The 19,138-nt window shown below is 40.3% G+C and overlaps 1 protein-coding gene across 5 annotated transcripts in view; it reads left to right on the forward strand.

Annotated features, from left to right (window-relative positions):
- The window catches only part of EPM2A (EPM2A glucan phosphatase, laforin), a 42,256-nt gene that overhangs the window by 2,939 nt on the left and 20,179 nt on the right, over positions 1 to 19,138 (forward strand). For all 5 annotated transcript variants that reach the window (XM_052784803.1, XM_052784808.1, XM_052784805.1 and 2 more), the window contains one exon: positions 11,246 to 11,420. In XM_052784803.1, the coding sequence (XP_052640763.1) occupies positions 11,246 to 11,420 (175 nt within the window). The remainder of the gene's footprint in view (positions 1 to 11,245; positions 11,421 to 19,138) is intronic.

The following is a 19,138-nucleotide window of genomic DNA, read 5'->3' on the forward strand; positions in this document are numbered from 1 at the left end:
CTCAAATCACACGATTTCTGTATGCACTCTGGCCCAAGTGAGGTTTCTACAGGGATGGTATGTTACTTGCCTGCTGTGAGCTCGTCTGGAGGGCCTGTTACCCAGGAGAGTTTTTAACTGTGTTACAGTATCTGTGGAAAACAGGTTGGTTATCTTGAGCTTTAGAACCTGGGAATAGGTTTACCTGTTAGAAAAAATAAATGAGTGTATATACCTTCCCCCCCCCCCCCCCCCCCCAACTGCATCCTATGTGTCTTTCTGTGTACTTTGCTTTTGATGTGGCTGTGTACTTTGCTTTTGATGTAGATTCTTCAGAACTGGGTTTATTTATGTGTCTTTCAGCTTGGAAAGTAAAAGTATATTGTGCCTCCTGTAAAAACTAAATAAATACAAGATGAAACTTATGCTTGAATTTATTTTTGTGAATTTATGCTTGAACACTCATCTATGCCTTTTTTCCCCTTTACTCTGGTCTAAATAAACTGTAGGTGCTATAGAAGATACATGTTCTATAAAAGGACAGAGGAGTTACTAAGGGTATGCCCCAAACTGTATTCTGAGATGATGGAATACAGTCTATTGAAACCTTATGCTTTTAGAAGGGGAAGAAATATATATAAAAATCATAAGCTTATGTTCTAAAATGTTGATCCATTTTCACATAACCATTAGTTTGATGTAGTTGGTGCTTGCCTGAAGCTTGACGGATACAGTATTGCCAGTTAAAGCTGAAAAGCACGATCAACCTACCTTTTAGTAATTTGTACAGGTGAGCAGAGCCTGATTCCTTCAAAAAAACCCCATCTCTAGTTTTGGGGAGGTGGGGAAGAGAAAAGAGGAGGTGTCTTGTTTGCACTTACATGCTGCTGTTCTTTGTGGTTTCTTGGGGGCCCAAAGCAAACAGTGCAACACAGTTCGATTTAGAAACAGTCAGGTTACGCAGCCTGTGCCTAGGTACATTGGCCTTCCAACATTTCCAGTTCATGCTCCTTGAGCTTGTTAGTTACAGTTTAAGGCACCTGTTGGACATTGTACACTTCTGATGATAGTTCAAAAAGCCTGGTACATTTATGGAGTAATAAAGGTTTTCATAAGACCATAATGTAATTACTGAAAATATCAGATGTAAAATTTGCTCATAGCTTTCAAGAGTTGAGCACCTGATTGGCTGAAAACGTTGGTGATGGTAAGGCACATTAAATTCATTTTTAAAGCGGCAGTGTGTTGAAACCTAAACCAATCTCACTTGTTGGCCTCAACTTCATGGAACAAACCAGGTATAATTTCTTATTTTAATGAGGGAGGTTCTTTAAGGGCTGTGTGGGAAGTTAATACCTAGTCACCTTTTGAGTTGGAGAGATTGGAACAGAATAAAAAATATTTGGGGCTAAGCCATAGCAGGATAAAAGCAATGTAAAAATTCTTTGAGGCCATTCTGGAGAAGTACGGTTGGACGCAACATTATTTTTCTGTAACTGAGATGCATCTCTTTTTCTTTCTTTCCCAAAGCTAATCTACAGATCCCCAAATTAGGTAGCAGTTCTGTTATTAAAAGAAAAGAAAAAAATCCCAAAACCTGGAGAGGGTAACATTTCTTCATACCTCTTTTAATGCAGATATTTTATATAGTGGTGCTCCCACTGGGTGTCGCCATTTTACCTGTGTATAGCCAGCGACTGCCTAGTTTCTTGGAGCTACTTGCACATTTCATCAGTATTTAGTGTAATCTGTTCCGCTTTTGAAAACAATCCAGGGCTTTACCTGCTTCCCCCATCCCAGTCTTGTTCTGAAGTAGGTAGGGACTAGGAAGGAACATAAAACACAATTGGATGTTGGTAGTTGAATAATTGTGCATAATATGCATTTTGTTTGTGCAACGCTGTTGCTTTCTGGACAATGCTGGATGCCTTAACACGTTTCAGATGTGAGGAAGCTTTATGAGTAAAAGCGGGTAACACTGAAATCTACTACCCAATACCTCTTTAATGAATGGAGAGAAACTTTTGTTTACAAAGCACAATAGCTCCTGGTGTTTTTGTTCTTCAGCCCCCTCAAGACACATACTTAGGTTAGCATGGATTATGGTAGAACTAATTGGCAGCAAGTTTGTCATTACTTCCTATCTGTGTGTCAGCATTAACCAGCTTAGACTGAGCAGACTACTGGAGATCAATAAAACAACGGAGAGTGGCCCATGAAACTGCAAAATTAGAAGAATAAAAATAAGTAAGTACACATGCGTTCTCCTGGATTTGGCAGGTATGTGTCATATCCTACCTGCAGAGATAATTGGGGGCCAGCTCTGACTGCTGTGAGAGCGCAATTAAAGCATTTGTGGTTATAATGGTAAAGTTACAATAAATGCATTGTTTATGCAAATTCTTGATTTATTTACCATTTTTCCCACCCCCCACTTCAATCCCTGCCCTCACTTCCAAGTGACAGCAGCATGCAATATGGATCGAGAATTTATTTTCAATGGCGAGAAGCACTGAGAAGCGATAAGTAACTGGGATGATACTTTGGTTAAGATTTTACTGTGGTTACTATTTTGATGTAGTTTGTTTCCTGCCTATAGTTCACTTTTCTGGTATGGTAGAAAGTAACTATCAGTAATACACAGTACAATGCCATAGAGAGTTTCAAAGCAGTTAGGAAGACTGTATTACATTATACATTTTGTTGCTATCAGCCATTATTCTATCATCTGCATTCCCTTTATTATTATTATTTCCACCATCTGTCTGAGAAGAACCTCTTTTTTACATGAGCTGAATTCCCTTTTAGTTGCTTTTCTCTGGCCTAATCTACATCATTAGACGGGGCATTTGGTTAAAAGCTCTTAGTACAGTAGCAGCTCCCACTGAGAAACACCTGTGCCTAAGCAGACCTAGAGAGAGAAATAAAACATGTTTTTGAAAGTTGCCTTTGAAAACTCTTATTTTCTCATCTCTGATTTAAAACCAAAAAAAGCCTTGTTGATTAACAGCATTAAGTGATGAGGAGGGCTTTCTTGTAAACCCCTTAGTTCTAATTCTGGCATATTTAAAAAAAAAAAATCCATAAAAAGAATTCTCTTAGGAGTAGACTAATAGACTAAAAAAAAATCTCAAATTCAGCCTGGTTTTTAATAGATTTAAAACTTGTTTCCTTGGTTGTATGTATCAGCCCTACCAAATGAGAATTTGAAACAGCCTGCTTTAAGTCTGGTAGAAAATAAACATGCTGGGTATGATAGAAATAGTCGTCTGCTTTTTGGATATCTCTTTGGGGCTGGCAAATGCAAGGAAACATTTCTGAAAATCAAACCCGTCATGGAGAAGGAGTTAGTGAACTAGGTGTGGCAAATTAACAATTTTGCTGTATAGTAGTAATATTAGGTATTCAAGTAAAACAATAAATTCATCTACTGTTTTCAGAATCTAAAGGGAAGATGGTTTACAGCAGAAAAAAGTAGCATTAAAAAGCAGAGTAGGCATACTTCTGTTAAGCATACAAATAAGGGTTAGTACATGACATAGAGAATTCAAATGTTGTGTTTGGTGCTGTTTGTCAGAGGTGTAAAACCAAAGGGCAGCTATTTGGGGGCTTTGCTGAGACTTCAGGAAGGTGGGACTCCAGTCTAAGAGCCTGTGCCAGACTCAAAACTGCCCAAATACCTGACCTCACTCAGTTCCAGTGAGGGGAATTCAACCCTCCCCTGCTCTGTTTTTTAACAATCAATAGCAATTCAGCCTTGGTGGGATTGGGACAGATCCTATTTCAGGATATCAGAGATTGAATTTCATTCAGACAGTTAGGCAGCAGGGAGACCTTAACATCAGAATCTGGTGTAAAGGATAAGTAAATTTGAATATTTGAAGTGTAGTGAAGGAAGTTCAATTAGAGTAATGTCTGATAATGACACCATGCAGTAGCACGTTCGGATAACTGTGAGAATTGTGTCCAAAATAGGACTTGAGGTTTTTCTTCGTTGTAATGTTGGTATGAAAGATAAGGAAGCTAGCAAATACTTAATCTTAAATCCTTCATTTCAGAGATTTTTTTTTTTTGTATGTTTCCTTTAGTTCCTGTTGTTCTATTACTATTTTTTTAAAAAAAAATCTTCTATTCCTCAACCCCTCCCTGTTCTTCTGCCCCCGGAGTGTTGATAGTGCTTATGATGTTATTAAACTCTTCAAGGGGAATTTCTAAGCATGAACTCAAGATGTTCATTTACCTTGTTAAAGGACCTCATTTAATATTGCAAATGTAATTATTTATAATATTTAGGCTTACTTAAAATTTTGACTTGACATGTAAAGCCTGCTGGTTCATGCAAAATTTATGGCAGATTAAAAAAGTAAGTCTTTGCTCTTACTCATTTGTAAGTAGGTGATCTGAAAATTGCCTTGGCTGCTTGCTGTTTGGAGTTTTTTAGTTGCCGTTGAAGCTGATGTGCGTATCTAAGGTCATCCACGTAGCCCTGTGGTTTATCAAAGGTTGCAGTGAACTGAGGAACACATTGACCTTGCTGGGGTTTGGAGGTTTGGAAGTCGTATGCCTGTGGTGTAGGATCTGGCTAAGGCAGGGATGAGATACACGGCACCTCTATGGCTGCTGCTGTGCCCTGGAGTTTCTACATACCTTCCCTCACGCAGGAAAAAACAGAAAAAAATTAAAACTTCCAGCAAGGTATGCAACAAGGTGGTAGCTGGGAGAGCTGTGGCTGAGCAGTACACTAAGTGGCTTTGCTGCAAAGAGCTCTGCCGAGGCAGTGGAAGAGGCAATCTTATTTTTTTCATTCATTCATGGGGTTTTTTGTGCACCACACTTAATGGTGCTGAGAAATTTCATTAACCCAGATTTTGCTCTTTATTTTTTAAGATCAAGCTGATAATTTCACTAGTCTGGCTGTTCCAGAACATTATGCAATCCGTGTGCAGTTGTCCTCTGTGTCAAGATGAGTCTGTGCCTTTGGCAGACTATTGGATTATACTTTTTTCATCTCTTCAGTACAGCTGTAATAAAATAGTAACTGAAGGTTTTCCTTTGTATTCTGTTATTGTATGTGATTAGATTGAATTTTAGAAGATCCTCTTCTGGTCCCTACTTATCTTCTTTCAGTCCTTGATCTTTGGACATATTTTCCTTACTTTATCATCATCTCTTTTTCCTTTGTTTTGTTCTTGTCTCCGTCTTTTGCTACTGCCATTTATCAGTTATGTGGAGATCTTTGGTTTTAATCTTTTGTTTGGTTGTTTGTGCAGCCAGCTGCCTTCATATGGCGCTTTGATCATCCTTCATATGCACTAAACCAGGAGCCATAAGTCCTCATTCTGGACCTTATTGAAGGAAAAAGAGCACTACCCTAGCGGTTAAACTAGGACCTGTATCTTCTAATAAACTCTTCCAAATTCCTTTTGTTCTTTGATTAGGAAAGTCTACGGGATCGATAACAAGAGGATCAGTACTGTTCAGATATTTAACTTACCCTTTTTTATGGTTGAATTTTACAGGTTTTCAAATGATTGCGTATTTGCCTCCCCAAAATAAATAATTAAACCAATGTTCTGCCACTTGGAACAATATGACAAAAAACAAGATGAAGAAAAATACTAATGTAGAAGTGGTTTGAGCTATAAAAACATGTGTTTCCTGTTGTGTATTGCCCTTTCTCAAAGGGCATTTGTGCTTGTTTTCTTTTCTGCAAAGATGAACAGGCGAGTGGAAAACAGATTTGATTTTCTTTGCCTTACTACTGGCTCTAGGAACAGAAAAGTTGCAATGCTGTTAAAATTCCCCCAAATCTTTGAGGCTGCACAATGTTTTCTTGACTATAAAAAAACCCCCAAAACCAAATTTCACCCAAATAATTGTTTATTTCATATTAAAAGTACCTGGAAGCCTACCCAGTGGTCTGGTGTTTTGTGCTGTAAGTAACGTGTGAGTTCTGAGACTAGAGCTCGTCTCGCAAATGCTGGTGAGGAGGTGCACGACTGCTGTGCCTGAGCGGAGTGTTTAAATGGGAGTTGTGATGAATTCCCACTCTGGGGACTGGTGGAGTCGGGGGAGGGGGGGAGTGTGGTGTGGTTATTCAAAGTATCTTGAAGTCTTCGTCCAAGGTTTGGGTAAGCTTGGGGAGACTACTCAGTGTAAGGGGACAGATGTATTTACATGAACAATTTATGCACCAAAGGGTTCCTTCTGGTGAGAATTTGCCTCGCAGCTCCCCTCGGGATTCTGCCGTGTGCCCTCACGCTCAGCACTGTTACACTTCCAGCTGTTGCCCTCCTAATGGAGTGAACTCTAGATAACGCACCTTGTAAAAGGGGACGTGAAGTCCTCCGGCCCTTCAATCTCTGCATGAGCGGTATGTGCCTGGGACTGGCCGGTGATGCACACTTTGTTGCTGGTAAAGATGTGACGTGCCACTTGTGGTCCTGGAAGCGTGTTGGATTGCAGCAACCTAAACCCTGGACCTTCTCTGTTTGTGCCGTGCCAGACGGTGGTGTAGAGACATCCTGACAGAGCTGGTTGCCCAGCACGGTCAGGATCGCCTTCCCTGCATGTGGGTGGGGGCCTTTCCAAGCTTCAGGTGCAGAAACTAAACTTCAGCACTAGGCCTTCAGTTTTGGTAACTTACTTTATGAAATGCTTTGTGCATTTGAGAAGCGAGCGACAAAGCTGAGCGTAGTTTCTGTGGGGTAGGGCTGCTGCATCTGAATTCTTAGTGAAGTTACTTAGAAAATACAAAGGTGCGGTGGTCTTTCAGATAAAGCAGATAATGGTGACTTGTGGGGTAGGACAGACTTAAGGCTTAAGTGGAGTAGGAAGTTGGTGTGGGTATGAGCAGCTTTGGACGTGAGCAGGCATGTCCAGACTCTGCACACAGGCAGTCTCAGGGCACTTCTGTCTGCACCGGCTGCTATCTTTTCTCTCTGGTGCCTGAGCAGAAGGTAAGAAATTAGAAAGGGCAGCAACATGCTTCTCATGCACTGAGAAGAGTCAGATTCTGCTGAGCTTGGTCCCACTGCCTTTATCACGTGCTCTGTTTCCTCCCAAACTACCCAACAGCCCTGGACTCGAGAGAGAGAGCGAGGAAGAGGTCGTCTTTGATCCGTGGGGCTGTTGGTCACTGCCTGTAGCTAACACCCTGCCCAGCTTGCTGTCCTGGCCTTGGGAAAGTCTGTGCTCCAGGGATCCAAACCCAGAAAGGACTTTGCTTGGCCTGTCGTGGTGAGGGAGGGGAGAGTAAGTGTTTCACTTAGTGTGTCAGATTTTTATCCTGCCTCTGAAAGCTATTTTGTTCTTGGCGTGAGCTCTTCCAGTGCTTGTGAGAAGTCTTGGGCTGGCTTGTCTGTAAGTCTACCACAGATGAGATGCAAGGATTCTGCTCCCTAAGCAGAGCTAAGGGGCTAAGATGAAACTAAGGCATGTTTTGCCTGGACGTACCTCGCGCCATGAGGTTGATGCACCTTGCCTCAGACAGAAGAAAGTCATGAGAAAAGTTTAAAAAAAATACGGGTGGAAAAGGAAGGACTGAGGGTTATCCAGCAAATGATTTCTGCTCATCACCCAAGCTGTGTCCATTTTCCTAGCTGTATACATTCTGCAAATATGTAACAGAGCATGTAAGTGATGCTAATTGTTTTCTATTTAAAACATGGTTTATGATCAGTTACCTTGAATGAAAGCTGGTTTCATTGGCTGACTTTTATTTTTGTATTAAATGACTCTGGAAGATAAAAGTTGAGAGAATTCAATCTAGCAGCTCTAAATTATCAATGAGTTCTACATTACTCCTCCAAACTTGTCACCTGGCTCTACTTCTGAAACTGTTTCCTTGCATTGTTGTTTTATGGCAATCAAAATATTATGGTTTTCCTGTGACAAACTGTGCTAGCAGAAGCATGATGTGACCTGATAGAAAAATTTTCTCTTCTTCTGAAACTTACTTGTTAAATGCGTCTTGTGAAGCAAACTGTAGTGAAAAACACTTGTGTATCATTTGGATATTACTTGGGTAGTGAGATCCTGATCATTTGTGGTAATTGCCTTCTTTCATAACTCTTGCAGGGGGAATAGGGAATTCAGCTGCCTGAACACAGTTCAGTGTGATCATACTGTTCTCTAAATTTGTATTTCTTGGAGATCGTAGCACTCTGCCCTTCCTGGCTAAAATTATATCACTCTATTTGTTGAATACTTATTCAACAAATACGTGAATATATACATGCACAAATGAATATATATATGTTGAATATATATTCATATACACTGTGTTGCACAGATACCATATTTCAATAAGAGGGTTGTTAATTCATAGATCAGTATATAACGTATGGAGTAGTAAAGAGCTATGCAATTCTCATGAAAAATGTCACAAATGCAAGCTGTTATTGTTTACCTGAGTGTTACAGCCAAGACAGAAACATACCTTTTGAGATTCCTGTTTGACTGTAGACCACAGCGGGAAGGTGAGGTTGAGTGGTGCAGAAAAATCAACAACAATAAATAACAATTAAAGAAGGAAGCTTTTCAGACTGAGATTTGATAAAAACTGTTTGAGGGAACAAATGAAGCAAATGCCTCGTGGCAATTTACTCTTGGCCCTGCTTTCATGTGTGGTTGTAGGCTAGGTAAGGGAATGAATAACAGTGAAGGTGAAAAGGTTACAAGGTAAGGAGGTTACTGCCATTTAAGAAGGCAGATGATAGAGAAGGAAGGAAAAAAGAGCAAGAATTAAAGCTGGAGGAGAAGGAGGATGGACAGTAAAACTGGCAAATGACAGAAGTACCTGCACCTCAAGCAGCAGCAGTTGGAAGTGGGAAAGTAGGAAGCATGTAGTGGTACAACTGAGATCATGAAGACGAAGACTGAGGCTTTGTTGTCTTTGTGGACTGACTAGCACCTTGAGGAAAGAAGAAATTAAGCAGGAGGGAGAGATCATAGATTGTGATTACAAAAATTAATGCAGAAACCCTGGTGGGAGAGGAGGAACAGCTGTGAGCAATGGAAGGGGCAGTCCTTGCGGGAGCCAGAGTGGGTACAAGCGCACCTGCGTGCAAGGAGAAATAGGGCTGGGAGCAGCAAAAGAGCCAGAGGTCCTGAGAACATGGTTCAAAACTGCTAGGGTGCAGTGGGGGCTCCCCCGGGACGGAGGGCTGCAGGGACACCCCGTGGGGCTGGCTGCAGGCAGCTGGGTGCCCCGGGGCAGTCCCAGTCCCAGCCCCAGGTATCGGGCACCTCCTGGGGACGGGGCTGAGGCTGGGAGGGGACATCTGCCCCGGGTGGGTGGGGGTCAGGATCGGACACAGCCTTGTGATAGCAGGGCAGGGCCATGGGGATGTGCATCGCTGCAGACAGTTCTCAGAGAGTAAAATGGGGAAGGCGAGATGTGTTATTTGTGGTTGTAAAGATTTTGCTGAATACGTGAAGTCAGTTAAGCGTCATAAACATCCATAGGTTTTGTTACGCTGTTGTATTCGTTGATGTGTACTGCAGTCTTCAAATATTGTTAAAAAGTGGTATGAGTGTGTAAACAATTAGAAATGTGAGATAAAAATGTAGTGGTAAGATTTGTAGCTTCAGGAGCTATATACTGATCTTGTTCCCCTTACTTATCAAAAGCTATGTCCTGCCATTGCGTATGATGCATAATGGTTCAGCAATATAGAAAGAAAAATAGTTTTCTGCCTAGGTTTTTCTTTTTCTTTTGGGTAAATAATAATATTTCACTATTATGATAAAATGTGCTGCATGTCATCTGGAAATAAGGAGATTGTTTGAGCTTTAGTATTAAATGTTAGTCTTATTCTCTAATCATTGCATTAATACATCTCCCAAAATTCTCTTGCTCTAGCAAATTTACCTAAATGTGGTGCTTGGAAGCTGGTCATGCATTTACGTGCAGTGTGAAATTTTAAGATATTCCTTCGGGCATAATTTTACTCAGAAATGTTCTAACATCATTAATATTGTATAAGTGTAACAGGCTTACATTAAAAGCAAGCCACAGACTAGGTCACTTCTAATCTGCACAATAATTCCTACATGGCAATTAGTATTACAATAAGTATGTAAAAATTGGGGGGGGGGGCGGAGAATATACATGTACAGAATTTTTGGAGGCTAGATAACCTTTTGATTGACGACACGACCCGGTTCAATTCAAGTTGCTTACTCTGGCATGGTATTAAAAATTGGTTTTCTGTACTAAAGCTCACACTACTGCTGTAAGAGAATAAGAAGGGGTAATGGATATTAGATAGTGGAAACCATAAGAAAAAATTCTCACTTTAGACAGGGCTGTTTTAGGTAATTGTGATCACTCACCATTGCAGATGTGACCCTCTCTCTCTGGGTCACTTTGGGCAACTTTTACTGTGTATGAACAGACTCTGTAAGCAGGACATGTACAGCTGAAGAGTACGAAGTGATTGTTTATTGGTTAGCAAACGTAAAAGACAGGATTTAATGAGCTCCTAGGCTAGGCACCAGTGTGCGTCCTGTCCCACGCAGGACACCTGAAGAGTCTTTGCTGGCCAGGCGGCTGTGAGTGAGGCGGAGGAGGACCCCCCATCACTTCTCCCTGAAACACGTCTTCCTTGCTGCCAGGTTGCTGTCTGCAACCTGCTTGCTTTTCTTCTTCGGGATTTGATGCCTTTCCGTGTTGCTGTTTTTTCCTCTTGAATCCTTAAGGTGGTAACAAATGCAGTGTCATCAGTCCTACCTTTGTTTGCGGTTTTAGGTTTTACCTTTCTGCTCTTGCATGGCTGTAATCTGTGCTTTCTCCAAGGTCTTTCTTGTAGCTCAGCAATTTTGTTAGAAGTAAGCCTGAGGCAAGGTGACGCTGCTGTGCTGTGTCAGAGCTACACCTTGGGCTGCAGCAAGCCGGACCCCCCAGAGGGAGGTCACACAGCAGAAACGTTGGATGCAGAGGTCACATATTATCAGACGCCAAATGAGGAACTTAATTATTCTTGAAACTTTAAGTGCCACGGTTGATGATTTGGGAATGTTATACAGCTTTAATGGTTTTTTTGCAATAATTTGCAAAAAATTATTTTAATGCTGAACATTTGCTTTGTGGCAGTGCTTCTGTTACAACTATTTCAGGTGCTAATAATGTGTTATGAGAAATGCGGTTTGAACAGGCAGCAAACACCACTCCTGGCCTTAAATACTCAGTTCACAGCTCCTGCAAATCTTTCGGAAGATTTTCCAGATGCACAGCCTGCAATTGTCCTTTCTTCTGTTCTAGGTAATGGGCCCCATCATGATCGAAGTTGTGTTTACAACCAGAGCAACATAGTAGATGGAGTTTACTGCCTCCCAATAGCACACTGGATTGAAGTCTCTGGACACACTGATGAGATGAAACATACAACTGACTTCTATTTTAATATTGCAGGACATCAAGCTATCCATTACTCCAGGTAAAAGAAAAGTGGAGGGCTTGGCTGGTGTCAAGTATTCAAACGGAAAATCTGTACTGACATAATGTCAGCAAACTTTGAATTTGAAGTGGTGAATGGTAGTATGTATGTAACAGTAAAGTTTAACAAAGATTCAATGCCTCTTTGCAATTAAATGTTGCTTTTGGCAATGAAAAGGAGAGATTTTGAGTTCAAGGATACCTGCAGCCTGTACAGGTGTGTTAAGCTGCATCATATCTGAAAATGACAGTGGTAATTTATGGATACATTTATGAGGAACTGTCATTTTCAAATGCTTGTCCACATACACATGTAAATATGCATGTAATATGTAATGTGTTTGGTTTGGGATTATTTTGCTGAAAAACATGTCCTGGGAAACAAAAAGAATATATTCCAGCACCAGAACTTTAGGGTGTCACATTATCGCTCATGTGCAGCAGCAACTGCAATTAGTGACAGCTGTTATAGATGACTTCTGCTTCTGTGAATGCATTTAAAAAAAATACTAAAACTTAGACAAGTCTTAAAATGTTCATACTTCTGTGGTGTTCACTTGAGTCCAGTGCCTCACCAGTGAAGCATCCTGGCCTGAATTAGGAGACAATGAAGCTTAAAGAGAAGAAGGGTATCCACCCTTTAGGGCTGTGGATAAAGCACAGGCTGTATTTAGAGCAGCAGCCTTAGCACTGGCAGTTAACACAGTGGCACTGAGGAATTTGGGACCATTTGTAACTTTTTTCCACATCTCCAGTCATGGGTGTGGCAGCAAGCGTGTTGATTGGTAATGGTTGCATGAACGCTGGCAGCCCTGATATGCCATGTACAGCTGGTGTTGGTTATGGAGCAGTTAGTGATCCCAAAGGGATACGTATTTTTTGAAGAAATTAAACCACCTTGTACTTTCATTAGGTCTTAGCATTGCTTTGTGTGAATTTCTCCAGACTACCGTTTCAGCGACACCAACCTCACCGTCTTTCCTCCTCTTTCTTCTCTTCTGTCTCCACCCTCCCACAGGGGAGGAAGCAGAATTGTCTTTTTCTTGTCAGAGTTGCAGTGTATGAGGTGAAGATTTCCTTCTCTTGCTATCTTTTGGAGTAGCACGGATTCATAAACGCTGTTAGGCATATGTAGACATTCGTGTGGCTTGGTACCTTTTTCCTGAGACCCCCTCAAGCTGTATAATATGCCTGACAGACTATACTGTTATCTGTATCTTAAGCATCTGTATCCAACGTCCTATCAGAGAAAAGATCTTGTTTATTCCAAAGCACAGACTTGTCAATCCCAAATAATCTTTGCTTGGCAGAGGAAGTTTGTGAGAAAGAAGAACAGCTGTCAGAAACTGAATATCTAAGTACCAAAGGCTAACTTATCTTCCTTTCCAGAGGCAGCAGTGATCCATTTAATGCTGCCTTATCTGCGTGACTATGTGTTTCCAAGATTAGGTAAAAAGCTGCAGATTCCCCTAAAGAATATGTGAAGAAAATTTTCTGAGTTGTGTAGTCTTTTCCAGATGACGATCTCCTCTGTTGCCCTCTCACACACACATACCTTCATTGCAAGGCAACCTTATATGCACATCTTCAGTAATTCTTATCTCATTTCTCTGAGCTATATTAAGTGAGCGTACCCCATAACAGTCCTGTCGCATAATTATTTTTAATACTTTGAAGATACGCAGCCTTAAATGACTTTTTAATTATTAACAGTTGGGAGCGGATCCACTGTTCTGCTGGTTATAACAAAGCAGCCCCAAAATACTGGCTAATTAAGATTTTGTTTTTTGGCAGAGCAGCTGAAGTGAGCTGATGAAAATGCCTTTATTTTGTAATGGATTTATTGATTCAGAAGAGTACTAGGAAGATTAATATCACCAAAAAGAAAAAAAAAAACAAAACCAACAACAAAAAAACAGAAGCAAAGAGCCAGTCCCTCTGCCTGTACGGTTAAAAGCTCAGTGTATGGTCGGATCATAGTTATCCAGCTAAGGTTACTTTTTTGCACACTGTAACGGAGGCAGCACTACTGCGGGGAGCTTTATGAGCACAAATTCCAAGTCCTGTCACCAGCCGTAGGTTCTTTACAGAACGGCAGCGACTGGAAAGTGATTTATCAATTAAAACTTCTGACATGAGCCCCTTCTCTACGTTTATCTCTGTCAAAATGGCCTCCCGTGTGAGCCCTGGGACTGATTTTACTTGTCCTCTGTTTAATCACAACAATTAGAAACAGTTGCTCTGAGCTTCGTTACCACCTTGCTTCTTCATAAAACATGTGCCTCAACTTTAAAGGGGCTGCAGGAGGGTGAGAAGAGCCTGCTTCCTGCTGCTGCCAAAAATCTGTCTGAATAATGCTGAGGCTGATGGCAATGCTCTGAGGAATCACATTTTTCTTATTCAGTATAGATGTGTTTTCTCATAAATCAGTGAATTTATGTTTAAACTCATATTTAGAGAACTCACATTGTGTTGGTCATTCAGGTTGGAGAGTATGTGATGTGTTTTTTAAGCATAGCAGGATTTGAATTAATTTTTTTTTTTGAGTGTGAACTGGAGCTTGCCCGCAGTTACAGAGTCATGACTGATACCTCTGTGGTGTTAGCGTTCGCTTGTTTTGGACGTGTAATGACACATATCACTGAAATCTGATTCAGGAAAAAATAACAGTCCCTTTCTCTTTCGTGTTAGATATTACTGCAATAAGATGCCTTCAAATTGCAGAAGAGTTAGGACACTTGGGACCCAGTAATTTTCCAAAGCAAATTAGAGTTATTGTAATTTTTCTGGGAGAAGATTACTTCAGAAAATTTGTAAATCTGGGGCGTGTTAGCTCTGTTTCAGTTCCGTCTGTGAAAGGTGGAACTTCCTAATTCACAGCTGTTATATGCCTTATTTACATAAACCCCTCTGCAATTCTCAGAAGAAAGTCATTGCATAAGAGCAAGACAGGGAGTGACACCTGAAATTACAAAATCCTTAAGTAATATGTTGGAGACAATGATGCTTGATGGCAGTATTAGGTGCTACGGGAATGAGTATCACCAAGAGGAAAAGCCATCTAGTTACAGTTTTCTATTTTCAGACTAATTTTAGGTTCCCAAATCCACCCCTGCCAAGTAGTGAGTTCCCATAGTTTTTGCCTACTCATTCGACTATGATGTATGACCACCACCTCTTCATTTTAGGACACCTACTTTGATGCCATCTATGGTGTCTAATTTTTACTAATGCACATTTCAGATTTACTGTCTTCATAACTGTAATTTTATTGATTGTGTGTGCTTTTCGTGGGTCATATCTCCTAAATCTGATGAAGAAAAATATCTTTTACATACTTTGCATGCTTTTGCAAAGCTTTGCATGTAAAAGGCAGCTAAACTGGATTCTGTAAGTGAATTCCTCAGACAACGACAGCTAATCTGTGACTGAAGTATTGTTACGGCTGCTAAACATTTTACAGGAAAATGCCCAGTCAGTTTAAAATGTAAAAGAATGTATTGGGGGAGTCACTACATGAGAGTAGCCGTGGGTCCTGACAACAATTTTTTGGGTACAGTTTTTATAGTAGCTTTTTTGCACTTAAATATTAAGGCCATTAAATATTAATATTCCATGTTTGTGGAGCAAGTGGGATGTTCCTGTAACTGGATATAATCCAAGAAATTGTGAAGTTGACGAACATGTTGCTATCATCACTGTTTATGTCCCTAATGTTTTCTGTAAGACAGAATAAATCAAAAGAAAAGAAACCCTTGCGCTTGGAAATACTATTTTTGTTCATTTGTTTCTTGATGGTTGCAAATTAAACTTAATTTATGCTGTAGTCTTTACAAGTGCTTTGTAGCTTGTTGGCAAGGCAGTTTCCTTCAACACTGCTGTAGTCATGTAGGATATAACCTAAGGTAAGTGTTAAGTGGGAATGATCAGGAGAGTCACATAAAATGTGTGCTCCTGATTTGTACTAAAATATTAATGTAGATAGGTGAGTGGATGAGTAATGATCCAGGGCAAAATCCAGATGCCTTTTGTTTACTTTCTGGAGGCACTAAAGCAGTATTCTGCTGCTGAGCACTGAGTTTCCTTTTGTCTGTAGTAATTGTCCTGTGAAGAAAATAAGCGTTTACTTGATTGATATGCATCTTTAATTGGGGTGGAAGACAAGAAGCTGGTTGAACACATTTTTGCGTGAGGATCACTGCAGAAGGGAAATAATGTAACTTCTGTTAACTTGTTTGGGTCATACGAGGCACAGTAATTGCTATTTGAATGTTAGAACACTGCTGGGATTGATGAATGTAAAGATATACTTAAAGACATCTGTGGTAGGACTCAGCTTGAGATTAAGACCACTAGATTCGTATGTCTATAAAGAGCAATTCAACTCACTGGTGACTAGATGTCTACTTTAGAGTGAACTGAAGAATTGAATTGGTCTCTAAACTCCGCTGACGCTGCTGCTGAGATCTCTATTGATTTGTAATGAGACATTAAACATCCTGTCTGGTTGCTTGAATGTTGATGTCTAGTGTCATTGGAGATGCTCTAGAGTTTCCTGCCTGGCCTCCAGCTGCTGCACTACGGGAGCGTGGTTTCTTACAGCTCCTTGGCCATATCTGTGAGCCCCATCCAGATGTTCCAGATGCTACAGGATGTCTCAGATGTCAGTGGGAAGCTGTCCTTAGGCAATGCATTGAGCATTGCTGTGGCTGAAGACACCCGTTTGTAGATAACCAGGGCTAGGTGTCTTCCTCTTGATCTTGTATCCCGTCCCTAGCCTGTATTAATGAATAATGTCCATCTCGGTTCAGTAGGAAGTCAGAATTGCCTTTGAATTATGCAACTGGAAAAAAATGCAAGAGAGAGAGCTTTTATTTATTTTTACTCTTTAAGTTCTCTTCTGAATTATTGGGTTTAATTCATTTGCAAAATAAAATACCTTTCTGTTTTGAGCGTAATTCTGAAGTAATTTTTTTATTACTGAATTATAAAAAAGGCTTTAAAGAGGAATCTGTCACAAAAACCCCCTAGAGTGCAGTGAACTATGCTACTGTGGTAGAAAGCCGAACTGATACTTTATGCCTGTGTTATGAATTAAGAGAAGAGGTGATGATGTCTACAGAGATTACCGTAATTAACATTAAAAGCTGAGAGCTAGCTGTCCCCTGTGCCTAAAGGATGAAAACTTGTGGTATTAGAGAAAAGAATACGAAATAATGAGCTCTGGAACAAAAGTCTTCGATTGTATTCTAGTAAAATAATCCTAATGAAAAATACTTAATATCAATAGGAGTTTGGCCTTTGATTTCAGTACTTGGGGCTCTAACTGTAAAGTTATCTGACCATTTTATACATTAAATAATGAAAATATTCTAAGCCACATTTTGTGATGTGTTTATCCCATAAACTAGGACATTTGACCCCTCGTTTGAATATTGTTTTATTATACTAAGCTATAGTCTTAAACTAGTCTAAGTTAGAACCATTGTTTACTTACCAATGGGAATCATCTTTTATGGAATGATTTAAAGATTAATTCTTTGTTTTGCCCCTTGTGTATCTTCATTTATTTTTCTATATCACCCTCAACTGGACCTGTGAAATGCTTTTGCTAGTCTCTGCTGTGAAGAAAATGGGTTTCAAATCCGCATAAGAAGTGACTTGTAAGCAATTTTTTATTTAAGTTCATGAAAATTAAGAGGGACTGTGAGGAAGTAAGAGCAAGAGTGAGAAGACAAACAAATTATGAGGTCAGAATTTTATCAGTTTTTAAAGCCCTTATTTGTTTACATTTATTTCATTTGGATGTATCTCTGTATTGGGTAACAAATGCATTTTTCTTCCACGTTTGTTGCCCATCCAAACAAAAAGTTTCTCCTTTCATGAACTTCCCACACTGTGCCCTCCCTAAAAATGGCTTAAAAACTTGAAAACTGATTCTGCTTTTCTAAGTTTTGTGATTTTGCATGGGCAGGATGGCACCTGGCTGGGATAACCTAAGCCAGGCTATCGGAGAGTTAGCTACAAATCCCAGTCCCATGAAGTGTGAACAGAAATACAGTCAGGATGTGCCAGCAGTGCAGTCACAAACCGTGGTATCCGTGTAATGCTGTGGATGAGCTGGATCGCGGGAGCTCACTTTTCAGTCATTTTGGTTTTCTGAGTATTAGCAAATAGCTGTTGTCAGCACAGCTCCAGTTCCCTCGCCGTGACCGACCACCTCGAAAGGGGCTTGAAATGGGAACTCCTGGACGTCAGCTACTCATTTCTAACTGCATTTCTTGTAAGTGCCATAATAACAAGCAAAATCTGGCATTAGAATGGGTGATGTAAATTTTGCCAGAAGAAAAAAATCACAGAGCTTTTAGGTTAAAGATTTTTGCGTGGCTATCATCAGTGTTTGAACTCCCAGTATTACTTCTACCTACAGTGACTGGTCTGTTAAATCTGATGAATGGCTACTAGCCAGCATGCTGCTGGGTTTGTTGCATACTGTAGCGGCTGAGAGACACAAAATACTGTCTATGTTGGGATGACACTGTTGAAGGAATGGCTGATGAATGGTATATTATCTCTGTAAATATGATAAAATTGGGGGAGGGGATGATTTTGGCAGCAAATGGGACTGAAAACTAGCAAACTTGTGAACTATTAATATTTTTATGTCAGCGATTTTTCAAATGGCAGGTATTAATATTCACCAGCTTTTCTGAGTGTTTTCTCCTCTTTCTGTAAAGCCACAAAATATGTTGTCAGCATTATTGATAAATCAATATTTTTTAACAGTTTATATATATAGTCTAAACAGCATAACAGTTTAAGTGATCTAATGTGGAATTTTACGTTGCCTTAGGTTATAGAGCGATTAGAATAATTCTTGATAGCCAATAAGGGCAAATCACATTGATATGTGGATTTCACTTTTGATGAAAACTAAACTATTTCTAATGAAACGCAGAATATTTTCACAGTTCAGAAATTACTGAATCCCCCAGAGTAATGCCTAGCACTCACCTGTACTAGAAAGAAATGTCTTCCATGGCACCTTCACTACATCTTGTCTCCCTTTGTTATACTCCTCATGAAGGAAAGCAGGGTTGTGAAGTTCTTTCTGTTCCTTATCCCTGCAAAGAAAAAGGAAATCTTTTGGATGTTACACATTTGGAAAAGTGGGGGTTTTTTTCCCCTAATCACAGTCTGAATCATACTCGGATGTAACTGGTCCTTCAAAGGGCCCTGTGGCTCAGCTGAGGAAGAACCAGTTGGCTTCCCTAAACTTTGATGGGTAGGGCAGTGGTATGGATATGCAATAGCTTCCTGATAGTATTACTAAAAGTCCTGAGCAGTAATGGCCCCTAGGAAAAAAGAGAGCTTTTGCAGCAACAAAGCTCTTAATAGACTTCCATCTCAGAAGTTAATACAATTTCATCTGTTGTGGGGCTGGGCTGGGCTCTATGGGGTCTGTGCGGTGCCGCTGCAGGACCGTCAGCATGTGCGTGGCAGCAGGAAGAGGAATGGGACCACAGCAAGAGTCCTGGTACTTGTAACACCACATTGGCACAAAACTCTGCAGGGCAGCACTTATTAGATTTGTCATTCCTCTGGAAACCAAATAATTTATATGTATAAATTATACACATGAAGTACATTGAGCATGGCTCGATGTGCTTCTAGTCAGCTCAGTGAATCTGGCAAATTTAAAAAATTCTTGAAAATAAT

Source organism: Harpia harpyja, chromosome 4, assembly GCF_026419915.1.
Source record: "Harpia harpyja isolate bHarHar1 chromosome 4, bHarHar1 primary haplotype, whole genome shotgun sequence".
NCBI classification, from domain to species: Eukaryota; Metazoa; Chordata; class Aves; order Accipitriformes; family Accipitridae; genus Harpia; species Harpia harpyja.